Consider the following 20,027-nt stretch of genomic DNA (forward strand, 5'->3'; position numbering starts at 1 on the left):
CCAAATTCTGTTTAAGTTTCTGCCAGGTATTGAGGGGGTGGGGGGAGAGGGAGGGGGCGGAGTGGGTGGTAAGGGAGGGGGTGGGGGCAGGGGGGAGAAATGACCCAAGCCGTGTATGCACATATGAATAATAAAACAATTAAAAAAAAAAACAAAAACAAACAAACAAAAATCTACTGGCATTCTTCCATCTAATTTGCTCCTCCCATTATGCATAGCGCTTTGTGGCTAATGATTCCAGCGCTGGCATGGCCAGCAAGCTAATGGCCTCTCTGTGTGGCCCACATCTTTCTGACTCAGTCCTGTGTTCACTATACCAAACTATTTAAGATTTCCCAGGAGGAAATTATGAAGTTATGTACCTAAAGGGATGTAAGTTGTGAACTGTTTTTTAAGTTTTATTTCTTGTTCTTTGGATCATTGCAGTTCCTGAAGAGGCTCAATGAAATGACAGATATGGAAAGGAAGGAATAAGAGAATTAAAAGTGACAAAACTGCAGGGCTTAATCTCAAAAGGGTTTTGAAACCAGTGTAGTTTTGGCATTATTCCTTTAAATGAAGAGGGCTCTCACTTGGGTTTGTAATCCTGGGATGGAGATAGTGTGGTCACATACTTATATGTGGTTGTACCTTAATGGGCTAAGTTGTCTTTTATAGTGAATTTCAAGTCTTATAATGGTAAAAAGTTTTATCACTTTTAGGTTTTATATTAGGACTTTTTACAAGATAGTGAAAATAAGGATAATTATTGTGATTGAGGCCAAGACATCAATCAGTAATTTAGGGAGAAGAGAATGAGTGGGATATGCCATTCCTCATTTCTTTTGAAAATATTTGAGCTTGAGTGTTTATTTTATAAGGCATAATAATGGGATCCTTGGGAGTTAAGCTCAAAGAATTTCTTGGAACTCTCTTCTTTGTGAGATTTCAATTTTAACCCCAAATTTCATTTAATAGACTAAGAGAAGAATAAATGAAATGAGATTTAACCAAAAGTAACAAAGAATAGCAGAAAGGAAGGAGGTATTTGAGAAGGCATGAATGGACTTTTTGTAGTCATCCATCCTATGCTAAGAAAATCATGGAACATTAACTCTATTATGACAGCAAACTTGACAAGGTGCACTGTTAAAATAAGAAACCTGTCTTATGACATGCCCACATGTCATAATTCATTTTCTTAAGCAATATTTAACCACTACCAATATTTGCTTACTACCATTTATCAGGTCTTAGCACAACAGCAAGTGACTATAGTCAATATTTATAGGGAGACTATTACCAATGACCTCTCATTTCATCCTTGAGGAACTGTTCATGAAACACTATGTGACCTCCCCTTCTGACACATTGTTAAGTTTTACAAAAGTCCAGGTAGTAAGGTGCAGTGGAATTACACTGACAGATGAAAGAACTGTTTGAGTTTGCTTATTAGAACACAGATATTAATATGGAAGAGACCAATTAACATTTTTAATCAAGAAAGCAAGTAATTAAATTCTTATGATTTTGAAGTTTTCCATTTATTTGCTAATCTCATCATGATGCTTTATTTATAATAGAGGCTAAAATCAGAAAAAAATTACTTTTCATCCCACTATCATGGAATTCAACAAAGATGTGGATATTTTTCCATTATTATATCAGCAACGAACCTGATATATATGCTTCAAAATCCTGAAATTCTATAGGAAACATTCTTATAATTATTGAAGACCTATAAAGTATTTTTCTTCTAAGTTAAAAAAAGCAAACACAATAGCTCCCTTTAAGAGCACTTTTAGTAGGTGCTTTCTTCAAAAATCTTTTTAAGCCAGGCACCAGTGGCTCATGCCTGTAATCCCAGCTACTCAGGAGACAGAGATCAGGAGGACTATGGTTCACAGCCAGCCTGGGCAAATAGTTACAATACCCTATCTTGAAAAATCCCATCACAAAATAGGGCTGGTGGAGTGGATCAATGTGAAGGCCCTGAGTTAAAACCCTAGTACTGAAAAAAAAATCTTTTTGATCTTAATATCATATTTTCTTTAGCTTTGGCAATTCTGGATTTTGAATCACTGTTATTGTTTAGATCTTGAATATTCTCCAAAGTGCATGTGTTAAAGGTCTGGTCCCAGCCTGTGGTACTACTGGGCTGTGTTGGAACCTTTAGGATGTGGTTCCTATGGAAGGAAGTTAGGTCATTGAGTATGTGCCCTTGAAGGAGAACTACCATGAACTGCCAAAGACCCAAAGCAATAAGGTCAAGTGACCATGGATGGAAACCTTTGAAACTGTGAGCCAAAATGAACTATTTCCTTTACTGGCTTGATTATCTCAGGTATTTTGTCACAGTTAAGGAAAGCTGACTAAAAGAGCCACTCTGCAAGTTGGAATTAATACACTAAATAAAGTCTAGGTATAGACTGGAGTATAGCTCGGTGCTTTAGTGTTTACTGAGTATGCATAAGTCCTGGGTTTGATCCCCAATGCCATACAAAACATATTTAGCCAGGTGTTCTTTGGATGATGACCTGGTTTTTGATCTATCTTTTTCCTTCCCCACAGGGTTAGGACAGCTGGTCTGGTGGGCTAGGGGTATCCAGCAATCATTTCCAAGTGTCAGGCTGGATGCCTTTGATTTAATGATCTCAGTATGGATATTAAAGTAGGTAAAACCTAGCCTACCTTTATTCTGGGCTCAACCCTATCCATTCACTATCATAACATACAGATCATCTCGGGTTACTTTTCCTTAATGTACACAACACAGTTAAAGCCTAATTATCTGGCATTTCTGCCTATACAGGCTCAAACTATGCAGACTTTCCACTCAAAGCTGGCTTCTAACTCACCACAATCGGTTAGGCCGCCCTCCCTGTCTAACTCACTTTTGGCTTCATATGATTCCCTTTTGGTAAGTACCTTCTGTAAGTGACATGAGGCCAGCAGGATCAGGCTCTCACCTGGGGGAAGGTGCTTCATGCGGCTTGATGCTGGCGCTACGGTCCCTCCGTACTGGTGCGGGCTCCAAGGTGGGCAGACCTGTGGCAGAGGTTGTGGTTGTCCAAGTTGATGAAACTCTTCTTAACAAGCCTGGTGGCAAACTTCTCCTCAAGCGCTAAGAAAGAGTGTTCATTGTGTCACCAAGTTTATTTGAAAACACTAAAGTCTGTGTTACATGATGGAAGGAAATGACATTTTAATTGGCGGTAAGTTGATAGAACCATACGAGTTGAATATCAACTATCTAAAATTTGGATTCTCAGAAATTCAATCAAAGGCTCCCTCCAATAAATACATGAGAAAATGTTCAACATCTTTAGAAATGCAAATCAAAGTGACACTGAGATTCTGTCTTACCCCAGTCAGAACGGCTACCACCAAGAACACAAACAACAAATTTGGCAAGGATTTGGGCAGGGGGACCACTGTACACTATTGGCATAGTTGAAGGAGTACAGCCACTATGGAAATCAGTATGGAAGCTTATCACTAAACTAAAAATATGATCCAGATACACTGCTCTCGGGCATTGGTCCAAAGGAATGTAAATCAGCACAGGGTTGAAATGCCTTCACACCCATGTTTATAACAGCACTATTTACAACAGCTGAGATACGGAACCAGCCTGGGTGCCCAACAACCAGTGACTGGATAAAGAAAATGTGGCACATGGAATATCATTCAGCCATAAGGAAGAATGGAATTATGTCGCTTTCAGGGAAATGGATGGATCATCATGTGAAGTGAGATAAACCAAGTTCAGAAAGACAAATAGTGCTCGGTTTTACTCATCTGCAGGATCCGGACCTTAAAAAAAATTAAAACATGGTATGATTGTAAAGGACGACTGTTTGGAGGAAACCAACAGATGGCAGAAAAGATGGTGGTAGATGAATGTTATATAATATTATAGAATTGCATTATATGGATGTGTGAAAATAACATAATGAAATCCACCAAAAATAGTTAAAATGGAGGAAGCAGGGAAGGAAGCTAAGAAAAAATATAAATGGGACAAACTTGATCAAAGTACATTAAATTCATGTTGTAGATATTACAATGAAACCCTTCTTTTGTACTATTAACATATGCTAATAAAAAAGAAAAAAATCATTGATTATAAAAATAACATTTGGGATATTCATTTCACTGTTTATGCAAATATGGGAACCGAGGGATGGGACTCGTTCACTTCTGTGATCATTTTACAACTGCATCACTTCAGCAAGATTTACACATCTCTTACACACATTGTTTTTCTATAAATGTCCTTTGTTTGGGGGCATGGATCAATTTGTGTCATCTTGTACAATAGTCTATAATCCCAAATGCTATTGGTTTATTTTTAGCTCCTTGATTTACAAATGACAGGAGGTACATGTAAGAATATAGTTCTTCCACAGAATACACCACATCTCTTATGCAAATGTGATTTAATCAGCAGAGTTATGGTTAATGTCATCAGTATCAGCTTCTCTCTGCTAACCACCCTGCTGCTCTTTCTCTTCCATTTCTCCTCCCACCATATCCTAAGGGGCACATGTGGTATTATGTGGTACTGAAGTAAGAATTTGGGTTGGTACTTTTAGCACCAGCACTCCAAACAGGGTCTTAACCTCAGGCATTAAAGCACAGGTGTTCTCATGGTGAAACCATAGTAAGAATCATAATAGGTTGAAACTCTACCCAATTTTATTTGTATGTAATTGTTCCTAGTAAACCAACTGTGTAAGCATGGTTTTCAAAGATACATCCTGCTCCTCTGAAGATGGTTAAAATTTTTTTAGAGATTCAAGAAAATGGAAAAATGAGACCTGCAGAAACTATTCTAGGAATGGAGGGAGGAGGGATAAAGGAGAATAATGGAAGGGTTGAATTAAACTATGACATATTTTAAGAACTTTAGTAAATGTCACAATGTACCCCCAATACAACAGTAAAAAAAAAAGAACAGCTCTGATGTGCAGAAGTTTCAGTGTATCCTTAAGATCTGAATATGTATCTAGAAGACAATTCAGAAGGAAGAGGAAAGGTCAAGCACTGATGGTGCCAGATTTCTTGCCTTAAATCTGTTGGAGACCATAAGGAATCCATGAATCTCTCTTCATTTGCATACTGTGGTATCAGGTGTGGTATATCTTTCTCAGAGAAGATGTCTGAAGGAAACTATATAAATATCCAAATGCCAAAGTTATTTGAATCACATTACTGAGTCAAGAAGCTCCCCAGAGCAGGCACACAGATGCTACTGATGGACCAGCAACTCAAAGACCTAGCTGCCATCTCCTGAATAAAAGCCCATGCTTCATGGACCAGACACCATTGGAATTCTGACCTTTTAAGCCTTTAATATAACTTATTTTTAACAAATATTAAGGTTTGGATTGGGTACAGACTGCTATGATGATTTATTTTGGAAAACTCACAGGTTGAGCATCTCATCTGATACACTTTGGGGCCAAAAGTGTTTCAGATTTTTTTTTGTTGTGGGATATTTGCACAGATCTCACCAAGTGAGTAACCCCAATGGTGGTTATCAAATGCTCTGAATTTGAAATTTGTACTTATTTATTTTTTGATGGTACTAATATTTGAACTTAGGGCTTAGCATTTGTGAGGCAGATACTCTACTGCTTGAGCCAAATTTGAAATCTGTAAGTTGTTAGGTTAGTGTCCCAAGGCCTTTAGATTTTGAAGCATTTGGTATTTTTGCATAAGAGATGTTCAACCTATATGTAAAAGGAAAGAATTGGATCATTTCTTCTTTTTTTACAACTAAGATATGAGTTTATATAAGTCAATAAGCTATCTTTTACTTTAAATAGCCTACAATTAACTAAAACTGCTCTGAACATAATACTTGAGCTGGGCATGGTGGTGCACTTCTATAATCCCAGCACCTTGATAGGCAGAGATCAGGTTGAAAGCCTTCTCAGTCAAGCTTGGCGTGTTGGTATATATCTGTAATCCCAACTATCCATAGGAGATGTAGGTAGGAGAAGCATGGGTGTAAGGCCAGACCTGGGCAAAAACACGTGACCCTATCTGAAAAATAACTAAAGCAAAAAAGGGCTAGCGGTGTGGCTCACGTGGAAGAACACTTGCCTAGCAAGCACAAGCCCCCAAATCATGTGTTTGAGAAAATCATAAGCATACTTTGAAGGAGGTCAGACTAAGAAACGATAAAGCAAGGCAGCCTTCAGTTTTAGAAGGCAATGGATTTTAAGCAGACTGAGGCAGAATTTGTTTGTGTTTTTGTTGTTTTATTTTGTCTTTGCTGACATACCCTGCTCACTTCGAACACAGCCCAGCACATAGAAGTAAAAGCTTATTGAGAGCTCAAAAAAGGAAACACAAGAGGTAAAATTTCTATTTATAAAATGTTTTCAAGTGTAAGGTCAGAAGTGTTTATGTTAAAACTTTTACTACTTCTGTCACCATAATTGACACATCTTCCCCCAGGAACATCAGGAATCTGAAGATGGGTTTGGAGTGACAAGAAAAAAACAAAGGAGACAATTAAAGTCTAACTCATTGATGGGAGTGTCATTGATACCTACCTTGGGAATTGCCATCTTGTCTTTTTCAGAATTCTCCTCGGAATCTGAGCAGGTGTAGTTCTCACTAAAGGAAACGGCGGGGTTCACTCGGGGCCTGTGGATGGCCTGGAAGGTTAGCTGGGTGCTGAGCAGGTTGCTCACTGCCCTCAGGGACGTGCAGACGTTGGGGGGCAGGGAGGGGTCAGCCAGCAGGTCTGTAATGAGCCCGTGAGCTTCACCCATCACAGCAATGTCCACGGTGATACTGGTTCCTGAGGACTGAAACAGCACAGCAAGAGAAGGCCAGGTAAGAAAAGGCCTGAGTTGAGGGAACAGGGAATCAAACTGGCTTTGTCACTGAAAAATAAACTGAGCTGACTCTTCAGAACTCCACAGTGAAGAAATTCACACTGAGGGCTTGTGGCTCGAGTGTTAGAGTTCTTACCTAACAGGCATAAGGCCCTGAGTTCAAAGCCCAGTTCCACCAAAATTTAAAAATAAAAAAAGAAAAGAAAACTCAAGTCACATTTCTTTTACAAGGTTGGCAAACATTTGTCATGACTTTTACTCCTTGTGTTCATGGTGCTTATTTTACTTATTTTTTTAAAATTGATAACATTATATATTTATGAGGTACTGTGTGAAGTTTTGATACATGTATTCTTCATGGAGTGTTCAAATAAAGGTGTACACATCTGTCTTCCCAAACATCTGTCATTTGTTTATGGTTAAAAAAAACTTCAAAACCCTTTCTTCTAGCTTTTTGAAATATATACACATTATTGCTGTCCACAGTCACCCTACTGTACAGTGAGACATGAGACATTTGTTTTTCATCCAACTAGGACATCTTTTTAAATTAGTGAACTTGAGGAGGAGGAGAGCTTATTTGAAAACAGGGCTGGGGTATAGTTTTATTCCCCAAATCCCAAAAACAAAACAAAAGACTTATGTGCTAAACACTAGTTTTTAAAATGCAAGAAGGTTTCAGAGAACTGAAGAAAACAGACCATCCCATCAAGCACGTTTTACAGGTCTACTGTTTAGAAATTTCATTCCAAAAGTAACATTAACATGCCATAAAATTGTAATTTCAGTAATATCTTGATGTGACACTTGAGCCTGGTATGTGTTGACTCTTCCACTAATATTACAGACAAAAATAAAAAGCAACTCAGTTTGTGTTCAAGTTCACGGTTGGTCTCTTGGTGGTTGGTAAGAGTGGATTTCAGCTCTGCAATTCTGTGATTCATTTGTTACGTTCTGCCAAGCTGTGAATCAGATCAGAGACACTCTCCCTGAAGAAATGAAAGGCTGAGAAGGAGAGGAAAGAATGCTTTGTGCCCAGCTGCTCAGGAGAGGGCCAGGCAGGCGGGGCTGAGGGACAGCAGGTAGAGGGGTGGGGCCAAGAGGACAGAGGAAGCCTGTGGCCAGGACTCAGTGGGCCACTGATACTGGCTTCTTGTCATGTGTGAGGCAGGAGGAGACTATTAAAATTTAAGCTGCATAATAAGGTTGGTGATTAGGGGAACAGGGCTTGGAAATGGGAGGTAGAGATCCATGTTCTGTCCCCTCGCTCTACCACTTTGCACCTTCTCTGTCAAAGTTCTAAGATCTCCCTGAAGTGACTTCATCCACCTGTAAAACAGATGGAATGAGACTAGCATCACACTCTCAAGGTAATTGGAGAATTAAAAGGAAATGCAAAATACCTAATACTACACTCACAATTATTAATCTTCAATAAGAGTCATGATGTACAACTATACATCATGATGTAATAACTATATTGCCTGTCTAGCAAGTACAAAGCCCTAAGTTTTTCAAGAAAAAGCTATTAGGAATTTGACTATGTATTTAGAGGAAAACAAAATTTAGTCATTATTCGAAATGGACTTAAAATGAAATGAAATAAAAAATTAAATGTATACAACTATAAGTTTATTTTTAAAATATGGAAGACTTTTATGATCCTGGGAACAGAATCTTTAAATAAAAAAGTAATCTGAAAGGTTCCCACCTCGCTCAGCTATAATCTCAGCTACTCAGGAGGGGGAGCACGATTAGGAGGATAACGATTTAGACTGGCCTGGGCAAAAAGTTAGTGAGACCCCTTTTCAACAAACAAAAACTGGGTGTGGTGGTACACAGATGTAATTCTAGCTGTGCAAGAGGCATAGTTAGGAGGATCACAGTCCAAGGCCTTCCCTGAGCAAAAATGAGAACTTCTGAAAAAGTAACCTAAAGCAAACAGGGCTGGAAGTGATGACTCAAGTGATAGAATGCCTGCCTAGCAAGCACAAGACCCTGAGTTCAAACCCCAGTACCACCAAATAAAAATAATGAGGAGGAAAAGGAGAAAAGAAACACCTGTTAGATCTAACTCTATAAAAATGTAAACAGCTACGTGAAAAAACATAAGCAAAGGGAACAGTCTATGAGAAAATATTTGCTGCATGAGAAGACAACACGCATCAGATAAAGAGGTTCTTAAAAAAACCAATGAAAGAGCAAACTGGAAAAAGGGAAGGAATGGACAATTCAAATAAGATGTAAACAACCAAAGGAATTTCTGCTGAGTGTAGCAATTGTCCATTTAAATACATATACCCTGTGATCCAGCAAAGCAATGAGATATCTGATCTAAAGACATGAGTCTGTGGATATGTAAAATATAAAAACAAAGACAGAAAGGGTGTATCTGGTAACAGCCACCAAAGAGTACAACCACTAAATGCATATGAAAAGAGAAACTGTTTGAACAACGTTGTATAACTATTATAAAGGTGTATGTATTCATTTAAAAGATTTGGGTAGATCCATAAATCATTACTTGAATAAATATTATTTAGTGAGGGATATTAATTATTAGAGCATAAACTGTTCATTCATTGTCAAAAAGTCTTGAAATTTTATTTTGTGAAAATGAAATTTGACTTAAATTTTCAAATTTTCATGGAAATAATGCAGTGATTTGTTAACGTTCATTGGAACAACACATGTAGGAAAAAACACTTCTGTGTCAGAGAACCACACCAGGTGGGTCTCTCATGAGGGTGACGATTAAAAAGTACTGAAAAGTGTGTGCTGCTCAAACAGGTGCTAATCCTATTGTTGATTTTGGAGTAACAGGAAAAAGTGAATTATTTTTATAATCAGAAAAATTGCATAATTACAAAAACGAATATCCCTAAAGTAGCTAGTATCATAATGACAAGTAATGAAGAAATTACTCCGCAAAGTAGGTGTCTTTTGCCACTAGGATAACAATAAAGACCATAGTAGTAATAGTGACAACTGATATGAACTGAGCACAAGTCTATAAAGTAGCCACTCTTACTTATTTCAATTTTATTTGTCACAAGTAACTTGCCCAAAGAAGACAGCTGAGAAGTGGAAATGCCAACCTGAAAACACAAATGCTTTGATCCCTCAGCTCAAGTGCTGAGCTAGTGTGCTAAAATAATATGAGATTTCTTATTTTGTGTTCCTAAATATATCTGTAATTGTTTAATGCCTTATTTTATCATTGGACCTGTGTTTTTCTTGGTTTGTAGGTCTAAATATCTAGTGCAAACCAACATGAGTGTTATGAGCAATATTAACAGCTGATAACATATAATCATGCTATCTCATATACATACCTAGAATGTTGATTTTTACAAGTGTTCTTAACAATGTGACTGAAGAGGGTTAGCACCTGTTTTAGGAAAACACACTTTCAAGTACTTTTTAATCATCACCCTCGTGAGAGACCCACCTGGTGTGGTTCTCTGACACATAAGTGTTTTTTCCTACATGTGTTGTTCCAATGAACTTTAACAAGTCACTGCACTATTTCCATGAAAATTTGAAAATTTAAGTCAAGCTTGTTTTTACAAAATAAAATTTTACGACTCTTTGGCAACAAATCAACAGTTTATGCTCTAATAATTAATAAAGAGCTTTTCTTTTTTTTTTATTTTTTTATTCATATTTGCATACAATGTTTGGGTCATTTTTCCCCCCTTCCCCCACCCTCACCCTTACCCGCCCCCCGTCCCCTCCCTTTCCCCCTGACCCCCTTGCTACCCATCAGAAACTATTTTGCCCTTATCTCTAATTTTGTTGAAGAGAGAGTATAAGTAATAATAGGAAGGAACAAGGGTTTTTGCTAGTTGAGTTGACTCGCATTGATTTCCTGTGCATGTGTGTTACCTTCTAGGTAAATTCTTCTTGATCTAACCTTTTCTCTAGTTCCTGGTCCCCTTTTCCTCTCGGCCTCAGTTGCTTTTAAGGTATCTGCTTTAGTTTCTCTGCATTAAGGGCAACAAATGCTAGCTAATTTTTTAGGTGTCTTACCTATCCTCACCCCTCCCTTGTGTGCTCTTGCTTTATCATGTGATCAAAGTCCAATACCCTTGTTGTGTTTGCCCTTGATCTAATGTCCACATATGAGGGAGAACATACGATTTTTGGTCTTTTGGGCCAGGCTAACCTCACTCAGAATGATGTTCTCTAATTCCATCCATTTACCAGCGAATGATAACATTTTGTTCTTCTTCATGGCTGCATAAAATTTCATTGTGTATAAATACCACATTTTCTTAATCCATTCGTCAGTAGTGGGGCATCTTGGCTGTTTCCATAACTTGGCTATTGTGAATAGTGCTGCAATAAACATGGGTGTGCAGGTGCCTCTGGCGCAACCTGTGTCACATTCTTTTGGGTATATCCCCAAGAGTGGTATTGCTGGATCATATGGTAGATCAATGTTTAGATTTTTAAATAGCCCTCAAATTTTTTTCCTGAGTGGTTGTACTAGTTTACATTCCCACCAACAGTGTAAGAGGGTTCCTTTTTCCCTGCATCCTCGCCAACACCTGTTGTTAGTGGTGTTCTTAATGATGGCTATTCTAACAGGGGTGAGGTGGAATTTTAGTGTGGTTTTAATTTGCATTTCCTTTATTGCTAGAGATGCTTACCATTTTTTCATGTGTGTTTTGGCCATTTGAATTTCTTCTTTTGAGAAAGTTCTGTTTAGTTCACTTGCCCATTTCTTTATTAGTTCATTAATTTTAGAAGAATTTAGTTTTTTAAGTTCCCTATATTTTCTGGTTATCAGTCCTTTCTCTGATATGTAGCTGGCAAATATTTTCTCCCACTCTGTGGGTGTTCTCTTCAGTTTAGAGACCATTGCTTTTGTTGAGCAGAAGCTTTTTAGTTTTATGAAGTCCCATTTATCTAGGCTATCTCTTAGTTGCTGTGCTGCTGGGGTTCCATTGAGAAAGTTCTTACCTATACCTATTAATTCTAGAGTATTTCCTACTCTTTCCTGTTGGTACAGGAAACCCCAACTTTAGAGTTTGGGGTCTGATATTAAGATCCTTGATCCATTTTGAATTAATATTGGTATAGGGCGATACACATGGATCTAGTTTCAGTTTTTTGCAGACTGCTAACCAGTTTTCCCAGAAGTTTTTGTTGAAGAGGCTGTAAAGAGCTTTTCTTAAGATGATCTCTGTACATAATGTCTACAAATATGAAGGAAAATTAGATCTGCTAATGATTAAAATTAGTTAGAATTTTAAAAATATGCTACTGGTAATTATTATAATTCTCTGATTTTATGTCCTTTAAATAATGTATTTTCTTCCTTTTTTACAAAAAGAGGTGTTCTTCCTTTTCAGAGATAACAAATATTAAATATTTTTAAAGTAATCTCAAAATAAGAACAGAACTGAAAACTCGTTCTTATAGATCAATGTTGGTGTTAAATGAGAATTTCAAACATGGGCAGACTTTACGTTTCAACCTTACTGCAGTATAGTTTTGTGAAAGCAAAGGTGCTTAAGTGAAAACAAGAGTAAGCCAACAAAAAGCAAGTTATCCCCTGTAACTGGCTAAGAAGTCAAAGTGAACACTTTTACTACTGGGGAAAACCCTACTGCTATTTTTGTCAGGTCCTGGTTTTGTTGGATTTCTGACTCAAGAATAGAATTGTGTAATAGCTCAAAAGTTTACACAATATGTGAGAAAATATCATTACCTTTTTGGCTCAAAGAGAAAAAAGACATCAATGAGGCCCAAAATCAAAAACCAACAATCAGATTTGTTTTCCACAAACCCACCAAGACCAACCACATGTGAAGTGTCAAAAGTTGGGAAGACAGGTTGATGTGACTTCAATACCAGCAGGCCAGCTCTGAAGACATCAGCATGTCTAGGGAGACTCCATGAAGGAATTTCAGGGAAGAGAGGCTTCAACTGTTGACATGCACAATTTTTTTTAAAAATCATATACAATGTAGGAGTAAAATTGAGTGACTCGCACAGAAGATGTTTCTATACCTAGTCGACTTTAAAAAAAAATAACATAATTTAATTTCTTGGTACAGTCAGAAATACTTCATTTAGCTAGTAAAATCTTAGATAGTAATGATAAACACTAAAAGTCGAGTTTATATAAAGGCCACTTTAAAGAAAGTCTTAAACTAACAGCCTGAAATCATCTTTGAGGTAGCAATGAGCTGTACTGAGCACAAAACCATAGCCAAGTCTTATGAAGGTACAATCAAACCAATCCTTTCCTTTAAAAAAGTTCCAAGCAATATAAAACATTCTGGTTCACAAACTCTACTTATAATGCAAATATTTATAGTTAACATTTAAGAAAATGCTAGTGTAACTCCCTAGGTACAGCCAAATTTGGATTGCCACCTTTAAATAGAAAATCTGGAATTTAACTCTGATAAACAGTGAAGGAAAGTACAGTATTACGTATCAAGCCCAAAGTTCATGAATTCTCTTGGTATGTACACTACTTTTCAATAAACTCTTTTTTTTGGGGGGGGAGGGTAGGACTGATGTTTGAACTCAGGACTTTGAGCTTGCAAAGCAGGCGCTCTACTGCTGAAGACACACCTCCAGTCCATTTTGTTATGGTTATTTTGGAGGTTGGGGGTCTCAAGAACTATTTGTCCAGGCTGGCCTTGAACCACAATCCTCCCCATCTCAGCCTCTCAAGTAGCTAGGATTACAGGTGTGAGCCACTGGCACCTGGCTCAATGCACCCTTTTAAATAACATCTTCTTTTTCTTCCTTAATCTCCATCAGGTCTACATCACCACCTGCAGATGTCCTAGCTTAGGCTGGCTTAGACCTGCACAGATGGGATTGCTTACCATCTTAGACCAAAGACCCGGAAAACATGGGCCTGTAAATACAAAAACAAACACACTGGTCCACATTAAGCACAACTCCCAGATTTGACAAGAGCCTATCAGTTTGATTATAGAAAGTGTGCTTTCATGCTTACTACTGTTGGGATACAACTTTGACATTCCTAAAATTTCTGGTATGATAGAGTGGAAATATTTGAATATGTTGGCAGGGGGTGTCAGAAAGAATTCACACTGTGCAAAAGGCATCTGAGTTTCTCAAATATCATAAGCTACAAATTATAAAAATTCTAATAAGCCTGTATAAGCAAGTCACTAACAGACTGTAAAATAAAATGATGCATCTTTAAGTGATATGCCAGACTACTTGATGCAGTACTGTGTTGGGTTTATATCAAATCAGAGAAATTTCTTTGTTTCTCTTTCCCCCAGTATTGGGGTTTGAACTCAGGGCCTTGAGCTTGTTAGGCAGGTTCGCTACCACTCGAGCCGCACACCCAAACTTTTCTTGCTTTAGTTATTTTTCAGGTAGAGTCTTCAGTTTTTGCCTGGCACCAGCCTCAGATCTGAATCCTCAGACCCTAATCATCCTACCTAAAGCCTCCCAATAACTGAGATGACAGGTAGGAGCCATGGTACCTGACAGAGAAATTTCCAGAAGAAAAAAACTTGTTATAGGAACAAGGCAAATGAAGACACAGAAGCCACTATGCATCATTTTACTTGAAGAAAGTGAGAGCAACCAAGGGAAAAATCAAAAAGGCACTGATGGTGTTAAGAGAAATTTATTGTTTAAAGTGATCCAGGAGATTGTCTCCTATGGGGGTAGGATGAGGTAAAGGCACCGATTTTTGATAAATCTCCTTTGAGGTGGCCCTGGTAGGGTCAACTCACAACTCTGCTTCCCATGTAATCAAAAGCAGATTAAACTGATAATTTAATGAAACAGGTTGAACACATTCCTGTCCAGGGACATAATATGTAATAATTCTCAAGTCTTCTGATTCCATAAATCACTTGATGAGCCATTTGTTCTGGAAATTAATTTATTCTAACTAGAGGAAAAGAATTAGAAGCAGCACAAAGGCCTCTCTTTACAAGTCTACTGGAAACTCAAAGGCAGTTTATGTAGGCTGAACCAGTAGAATTGAGAAATGATCTAGTTAGCCTACTTGAAATGACAGGTGCCTCAAATTAGGATGCTTAAAATATGTATTGAAGTTTCATGGTGATTTCCAGAACCAACAGCAGGTTTTTTACATGCAATACTAGCCACTGGAACATTCAGGCTCTGTATCTCTAAAGTCAAAACACTGGTTTTCATCCCTTGATGGTGCCTTTCAGTTCTATGATCTAAACCATTTTTGAAGATAATGCATGGACACATTCAAGAAGCAAGCAGTGATTTAGAAACCATTTATTAGTATCATTCAAAATTTTAAATTTTTCCAAAAGATTTAAAAATTACTACATAGACTTAGCAAAGTCCTTACTTTATTGACTGCTCATGTTTTCCAAGCCCTGTTTCACAGGCTATTATGAAGGCTCAGACATTGCTCCCTTTCTGTGGTAAAGTGCCTATTGTCCGTTGAGCGTTCACTGGAATGAACTCTGCTCTGAATTTCCATGAACCTTCTTCTCTTGTAGCCAAGCTGTACATTGGTCAAGTGTCACTTTTACATGATCATAAAGCTGTTTAGGCCAGTTATACTTGACATTGGAAATTACATAAGCTAATGAGCTATCTATAAACCTATGATATGTGAGTACAGATGGAAACTACGTTGACTAGACTTATACAGGCTTTATAAGTATACTCTATAAACACAAGGCCCTAAAAGAGATTTCCACTGAATTAGGTAGGAGAGGTGCAACTGTAAAGATTAAAAAAGAAGACTCCTAACTACCTGAAGGATTTTATACCCAGAACACCTCTAAGTTCTTGAGTCATTTCCTCTATAAAGAGACTGAAAGTGACGATTATGAGCAGTGAAGTATGGAATTTGGAAGTGGGATCAACAGGATAGACATGTACCCAAAGAGAAGCATTCTTAAGACCCTCCTCGGATGTGCACACATGTGCCCACTTACAGAGTCACGTAAAATACATTACAACAACTTTTTAAGTTCCCCAGCTATTTGTCCTAACCATGTCTGCTAACAGGGCACCACAGTATTTTAACCCAACATTTCTTCTCACTTAACCCAACATCTCTTCTCACTTAACAAAATATAATAGCTGTACCAAGCTATTCATTAACATTCCCGGAACAAGAGCTAGGAAGCAAAACTTGGTTATGAGTTAGAACAACCATGAGAGCAAGAAAATACAAGTTCATGTCTCTTCCTAGGTATACTTTGTAAAGTTGTCTATGTGAGAAGTTGAAAAGTAGAGTTATCAAAAGTAAGGCTATCAGAGAGGAAGTTTTATTCATTTATCAGAATCAAATATTTGTTTTATGGGATCATTAAGGACATAGGATCTCAACTTAGGCTGCCTGTGGTCAAATTTCAGATTTCAGCTAAAATTTTGGGAAATTCACTTTTCTCTTTACCTCTTATGTTCCTAGTTCTAAAAAGGAGTCAATAATAATAATTATTATATAGTATTTTTAGTGACTAAATGAAATTATGTGCATAGAGAACTTAGTGGAATGTTTGGCCCGAAGTATACTCTTGATGAATATTACATATCACCAACATTATTATTGTTGCAGTAAAAACAATTCTGTGTGCAAAAGTGTGCCATTTGCACATAGGAGTGCTTGTCCCCTACTTGTACCGGCCAAGTAGTTTCTTTATAATTGCAGATAGCATAGAGATATGGTCTCTCCACCAACAAAACCAAAATAAAACAATAAAAACAAAACCCAAATATTTTCACATCTTATTCTAAGTAAATAGAGTAATGATGATTGTACACTCTACTCCAAAATGCTCATAATGGTTCTGAGATTAATTTTAGGCTCTCAAAAGGTAATTGCACAAAAGTCCTGGTTTCAGTTAACATGCTTGATTGCACTGCTATGATTTATAACATCGTATGTGAAAAGACCAGGCATCTTAGCTCCATTGTTGGACGTAGTTTTTTCTTTCTGTTTAGTTATTCTGGGAAACACCCTGGGAGGCAAATGCAGCATGAGGAGAACATTCCCAGGGTGAGAGGAATAAATAGTGTAGAGGATGACACATGTAAAGGGACTTTTCATACCCAAAGTTGGTCCTCAATGCTGGGAAAGATGCCTGTTGGGTTTTGGAACCTCTTGCCTCTTACAACTCTACCTTCAAACCTTTCCCTGGGAAGGCTATCTATGAAACTAGGAAATAGTACCTTGGTCTTTAATGTATTGAATTAACTTGAGAAGATGAGCCACACTGGGCAAATGAGCTTTGGCATATTATGGCCCCTGACCTCAGAGCCACCGAAGTTGCATATATGTTTATACTTCACAGGAACCGCTTATAATTTTAGACTTGAAATTGGTTGGGAAATTTTTAAAAAATGAAATCATGTGAAAATTTTGCAGTAACCCGTTGTCGGCTGAACCTTGGCTGAAGGCCATCCTACGGAAACAGATGTTTGCTTATTCTAATTTTCTAGCAGGAATGTGAGTTTATATTTGGATTTGCTCCTTAAGATAATATATATGTCTGGTAGGAGGAAAACATATAGAGCCCTTCATCAAACTGCTTTCCCACCACAATCCTGTTGGCAGGTCCCCTTTGAGATGTCAGATACGGAAACCTCAAGTACCAAAATTCTGAACTTCCTCCAGTTTGATGTTCCAGACATTCTGAATCATCAAATGGGATGTAGTGTGTGCCCTGATGTCATTACCTACTCCCTTACAATGTCCCTGCAAAGAATACATACCTTGTTCAAACATTCTCTACTTATGTTTTCAAAGTACTTTCTAGATCCTGTGAGTTCACCCAACTCAAAATTAATAATTTCCACAGAATACTGTTTAATTATTTAGAAATCCAAACACTGAATCACTCTAGTAAGTACTTATGTCTTTGAAAAGGTAACCTCTGCAGCCTTTGCCTTCCAGACTGGTGTTTCTCTCTCTCTCTCTCTCTCTCTGTGTGAGAAATGATGACGTGGTTGGCACATATATGTGACAGTCTTGTAATGAAATATCTATGTGACTGTTCACATCAAGGAGTATGGGAACTCTCAGTTAAATATACAGTGCTGTATAAATAATCACCATTGCTATTTCTGCTAGGGGAAGAAGCTGAGAACTTAGCTACATTCTCTGATGTGAGTTCAAATATTACAGGAATAATTAAAGACATCAGGATGAACTCAGAAAGCTGATGAATTTGGGGTATTCTTTTGTCTGTTACTTCTTTAGAATTGCTATTAAATTTGAATTTGAGGCTCCTGTTTGCTTCGCTGAAAATCAATGCCAGTGGACAACAGATGGCAGTGTTCCGCCTTTTAAAAGAACTGCTTGACCATCTCTCCTGGAATGACAACTGCTCGCTCATTAACAGAAAGAGTTTGGTTTCCTTTATTCACAGAAAACAAGAACTATAAAGAGGAAAACTTCCATGACTATTGGTAGAAATTAATAAAGAAATAAAACTGTGCAATATTCCCCCAGGTCATTGTTAAAGTGAGATTATAATTATATAATTATAATGGCACAATCAATAATTTGTCTTGATTACAAACATTTTAAAATTCTGTCACTTTTCTCCTTTTCTTTCAGTGCTGAGCTCAAACTCAGGGTAGGCAATTGATTTTTCACTAAGCTGCAGCCCAGGATTGTCTTGCTTCATTTTGATGACATATGAAAGATAGAATCCATTTCCATACACAATTTGATTTAAGTATTTCTTCCACATGCAATTTTCTCAAGATTAAAATGTTCATAACATAAACATATCAAAATGTACATTTACACACCGAATTTTATGAACCATCACTGGCATTTGTTTAACCATGTGCTACGATCACCGGATTCTCTCCCACCTCATATGCAGGGGGCTCATCTACACAGATTTGCCTTGACTGGACTTGGGCTAGCATCTGTCCCCTGGCTGCCACAGTGCCTCCAGATTCATCTTCATGCTACTGCCTATGAGGTATTGTTCCACTTCATATGCTGGAAGAAACAAACCCGAAAGTACACAAGTTGAAAATCCCAGGAGCTGCCACTTCTGAATAGCATGCCTTTCTTTGCCACAGCACCTGCCACCATTCTCAAACCAACTTTAACTATGTGATTACGTCATAAGACCTGTTTTCCTCCTGTAGGCTGAGAGTTGTACCAGAACAAGGGTGAGGCTAGATTTCACTCACCAGATTTAACCCGGAGCCTAGAATAACATCTGCAATTAGAAATGATATCAGAACATTTGCATAAGTAGCAAATGTTAAACCTCCAGCAGTAAGTAACTTCCCTCTGACTCTGTGCCTGAAAGAAATGTAAAAAGACAAATTATAGTGTTCAATCTATCTCCTTAACAGTAATCGTAGCATTTTCTGGAACCCATCTTACCATCTAAACACAATCTTCTAGAACAATTTCACACTCTACTCTCACATTTACTTAAATTTTTTCTTTTAAAATAAGCAAACTGTTAAACTGGAAATGGAAGCCAGGAATAAAACTTATAATAAGCCAAGCATGGTGATACATGCCTATAATCCCAGCTACTTGGGAAGTGGAGATCAAGAAGATTGCAGTTTGAGGCTAGCCCAAGCAAAAAGTTAGCAAGACCCTGTCTCAACAGATATGCTGTGTGTGGTGGGTTAGGCAGAAGGATGAGGTTCAATGTCAGCCCTGGACAAAAAATATGAGACCTTATCCCAAAAATAAGAACTAAAGCATAAAGGTGCTGGGAGCATGGCTAAAATACGAGCCTAGCAAGCATGAGGCCCTGAGTTCAAACTCTAGTACTAAAAGTAACAACCACCTACATTTAACAAGTTGGTTCTAGGATAAGTACTATATATAAAACAGTGAAGTTGCCAAGAAAAACAGTATCAATAAATAAAGCAACTCTAAAGATTATTCTATATGTGGGCTGTACATGAAAAGAATAGGGAATATGGATGAGTATTTTCTAGAAAAAAAACAGAAAAATCTTAACAGGCTGGGAGACGGAGAAAGAATAGTCCTTTGGGGCAAAGTAGTGTCCAAGTACCCAGCATTTCAGGTGGAAAGGCAAAGACTGGAGCAGATGGAGGGACCTAGCCACAGAGGGATATGAACCACATCCAAGAGCCTTGACTGACTTCTAGGGACACGAAGAAATCTGTCACCACTATGCGTGGAGAGTCGAGTTGGCTGACTTTCAGGGCCATGGTTGGAGACACAGGTAA

General features: G+C 37.8%; 1 protein-coding gene across 1 annotated transcript in view; it reads right to left on the reverse strand.

The window, feature by feature from the left end:
• The window catches only part of Pde3a (phosphodiesterase 3A), a 294,071-nt gene that overhangs the window by 48,019 nt on the left and 226,025 nt on the right, over positions 1-20,027 (reverse strand). The window contains exons 3-4 of the mRNA XM_074075932.1: positions 6,549-6,806; positions 2,949-3,103 (exon numbers count right to left, since the gene is read on the reverse strand). Coding sequence (XP_073932033.1) covers positions 2,949-3,103; positions 6,549-6,806 — 413 coding nt within the window. The remainder of the gene's footprint in view (positions 1-2,948; positions 3,104-6,548; positions 6,807-20,027) is intronic.

The sequence above is a fragment of the Castor canadensis genome, chromosome 6 (genome assembly GCF_047511655.1).
Source record: "Castor canadensis chromosome 6, mCasCan1.hap1v2, whole genome shotgun sequence".
Lineage (NCBI taxonomy): Eukaryota > Metazoa > Chordata > Mammalia > Rodentia > Castoridae > Castor > Castor canadensis.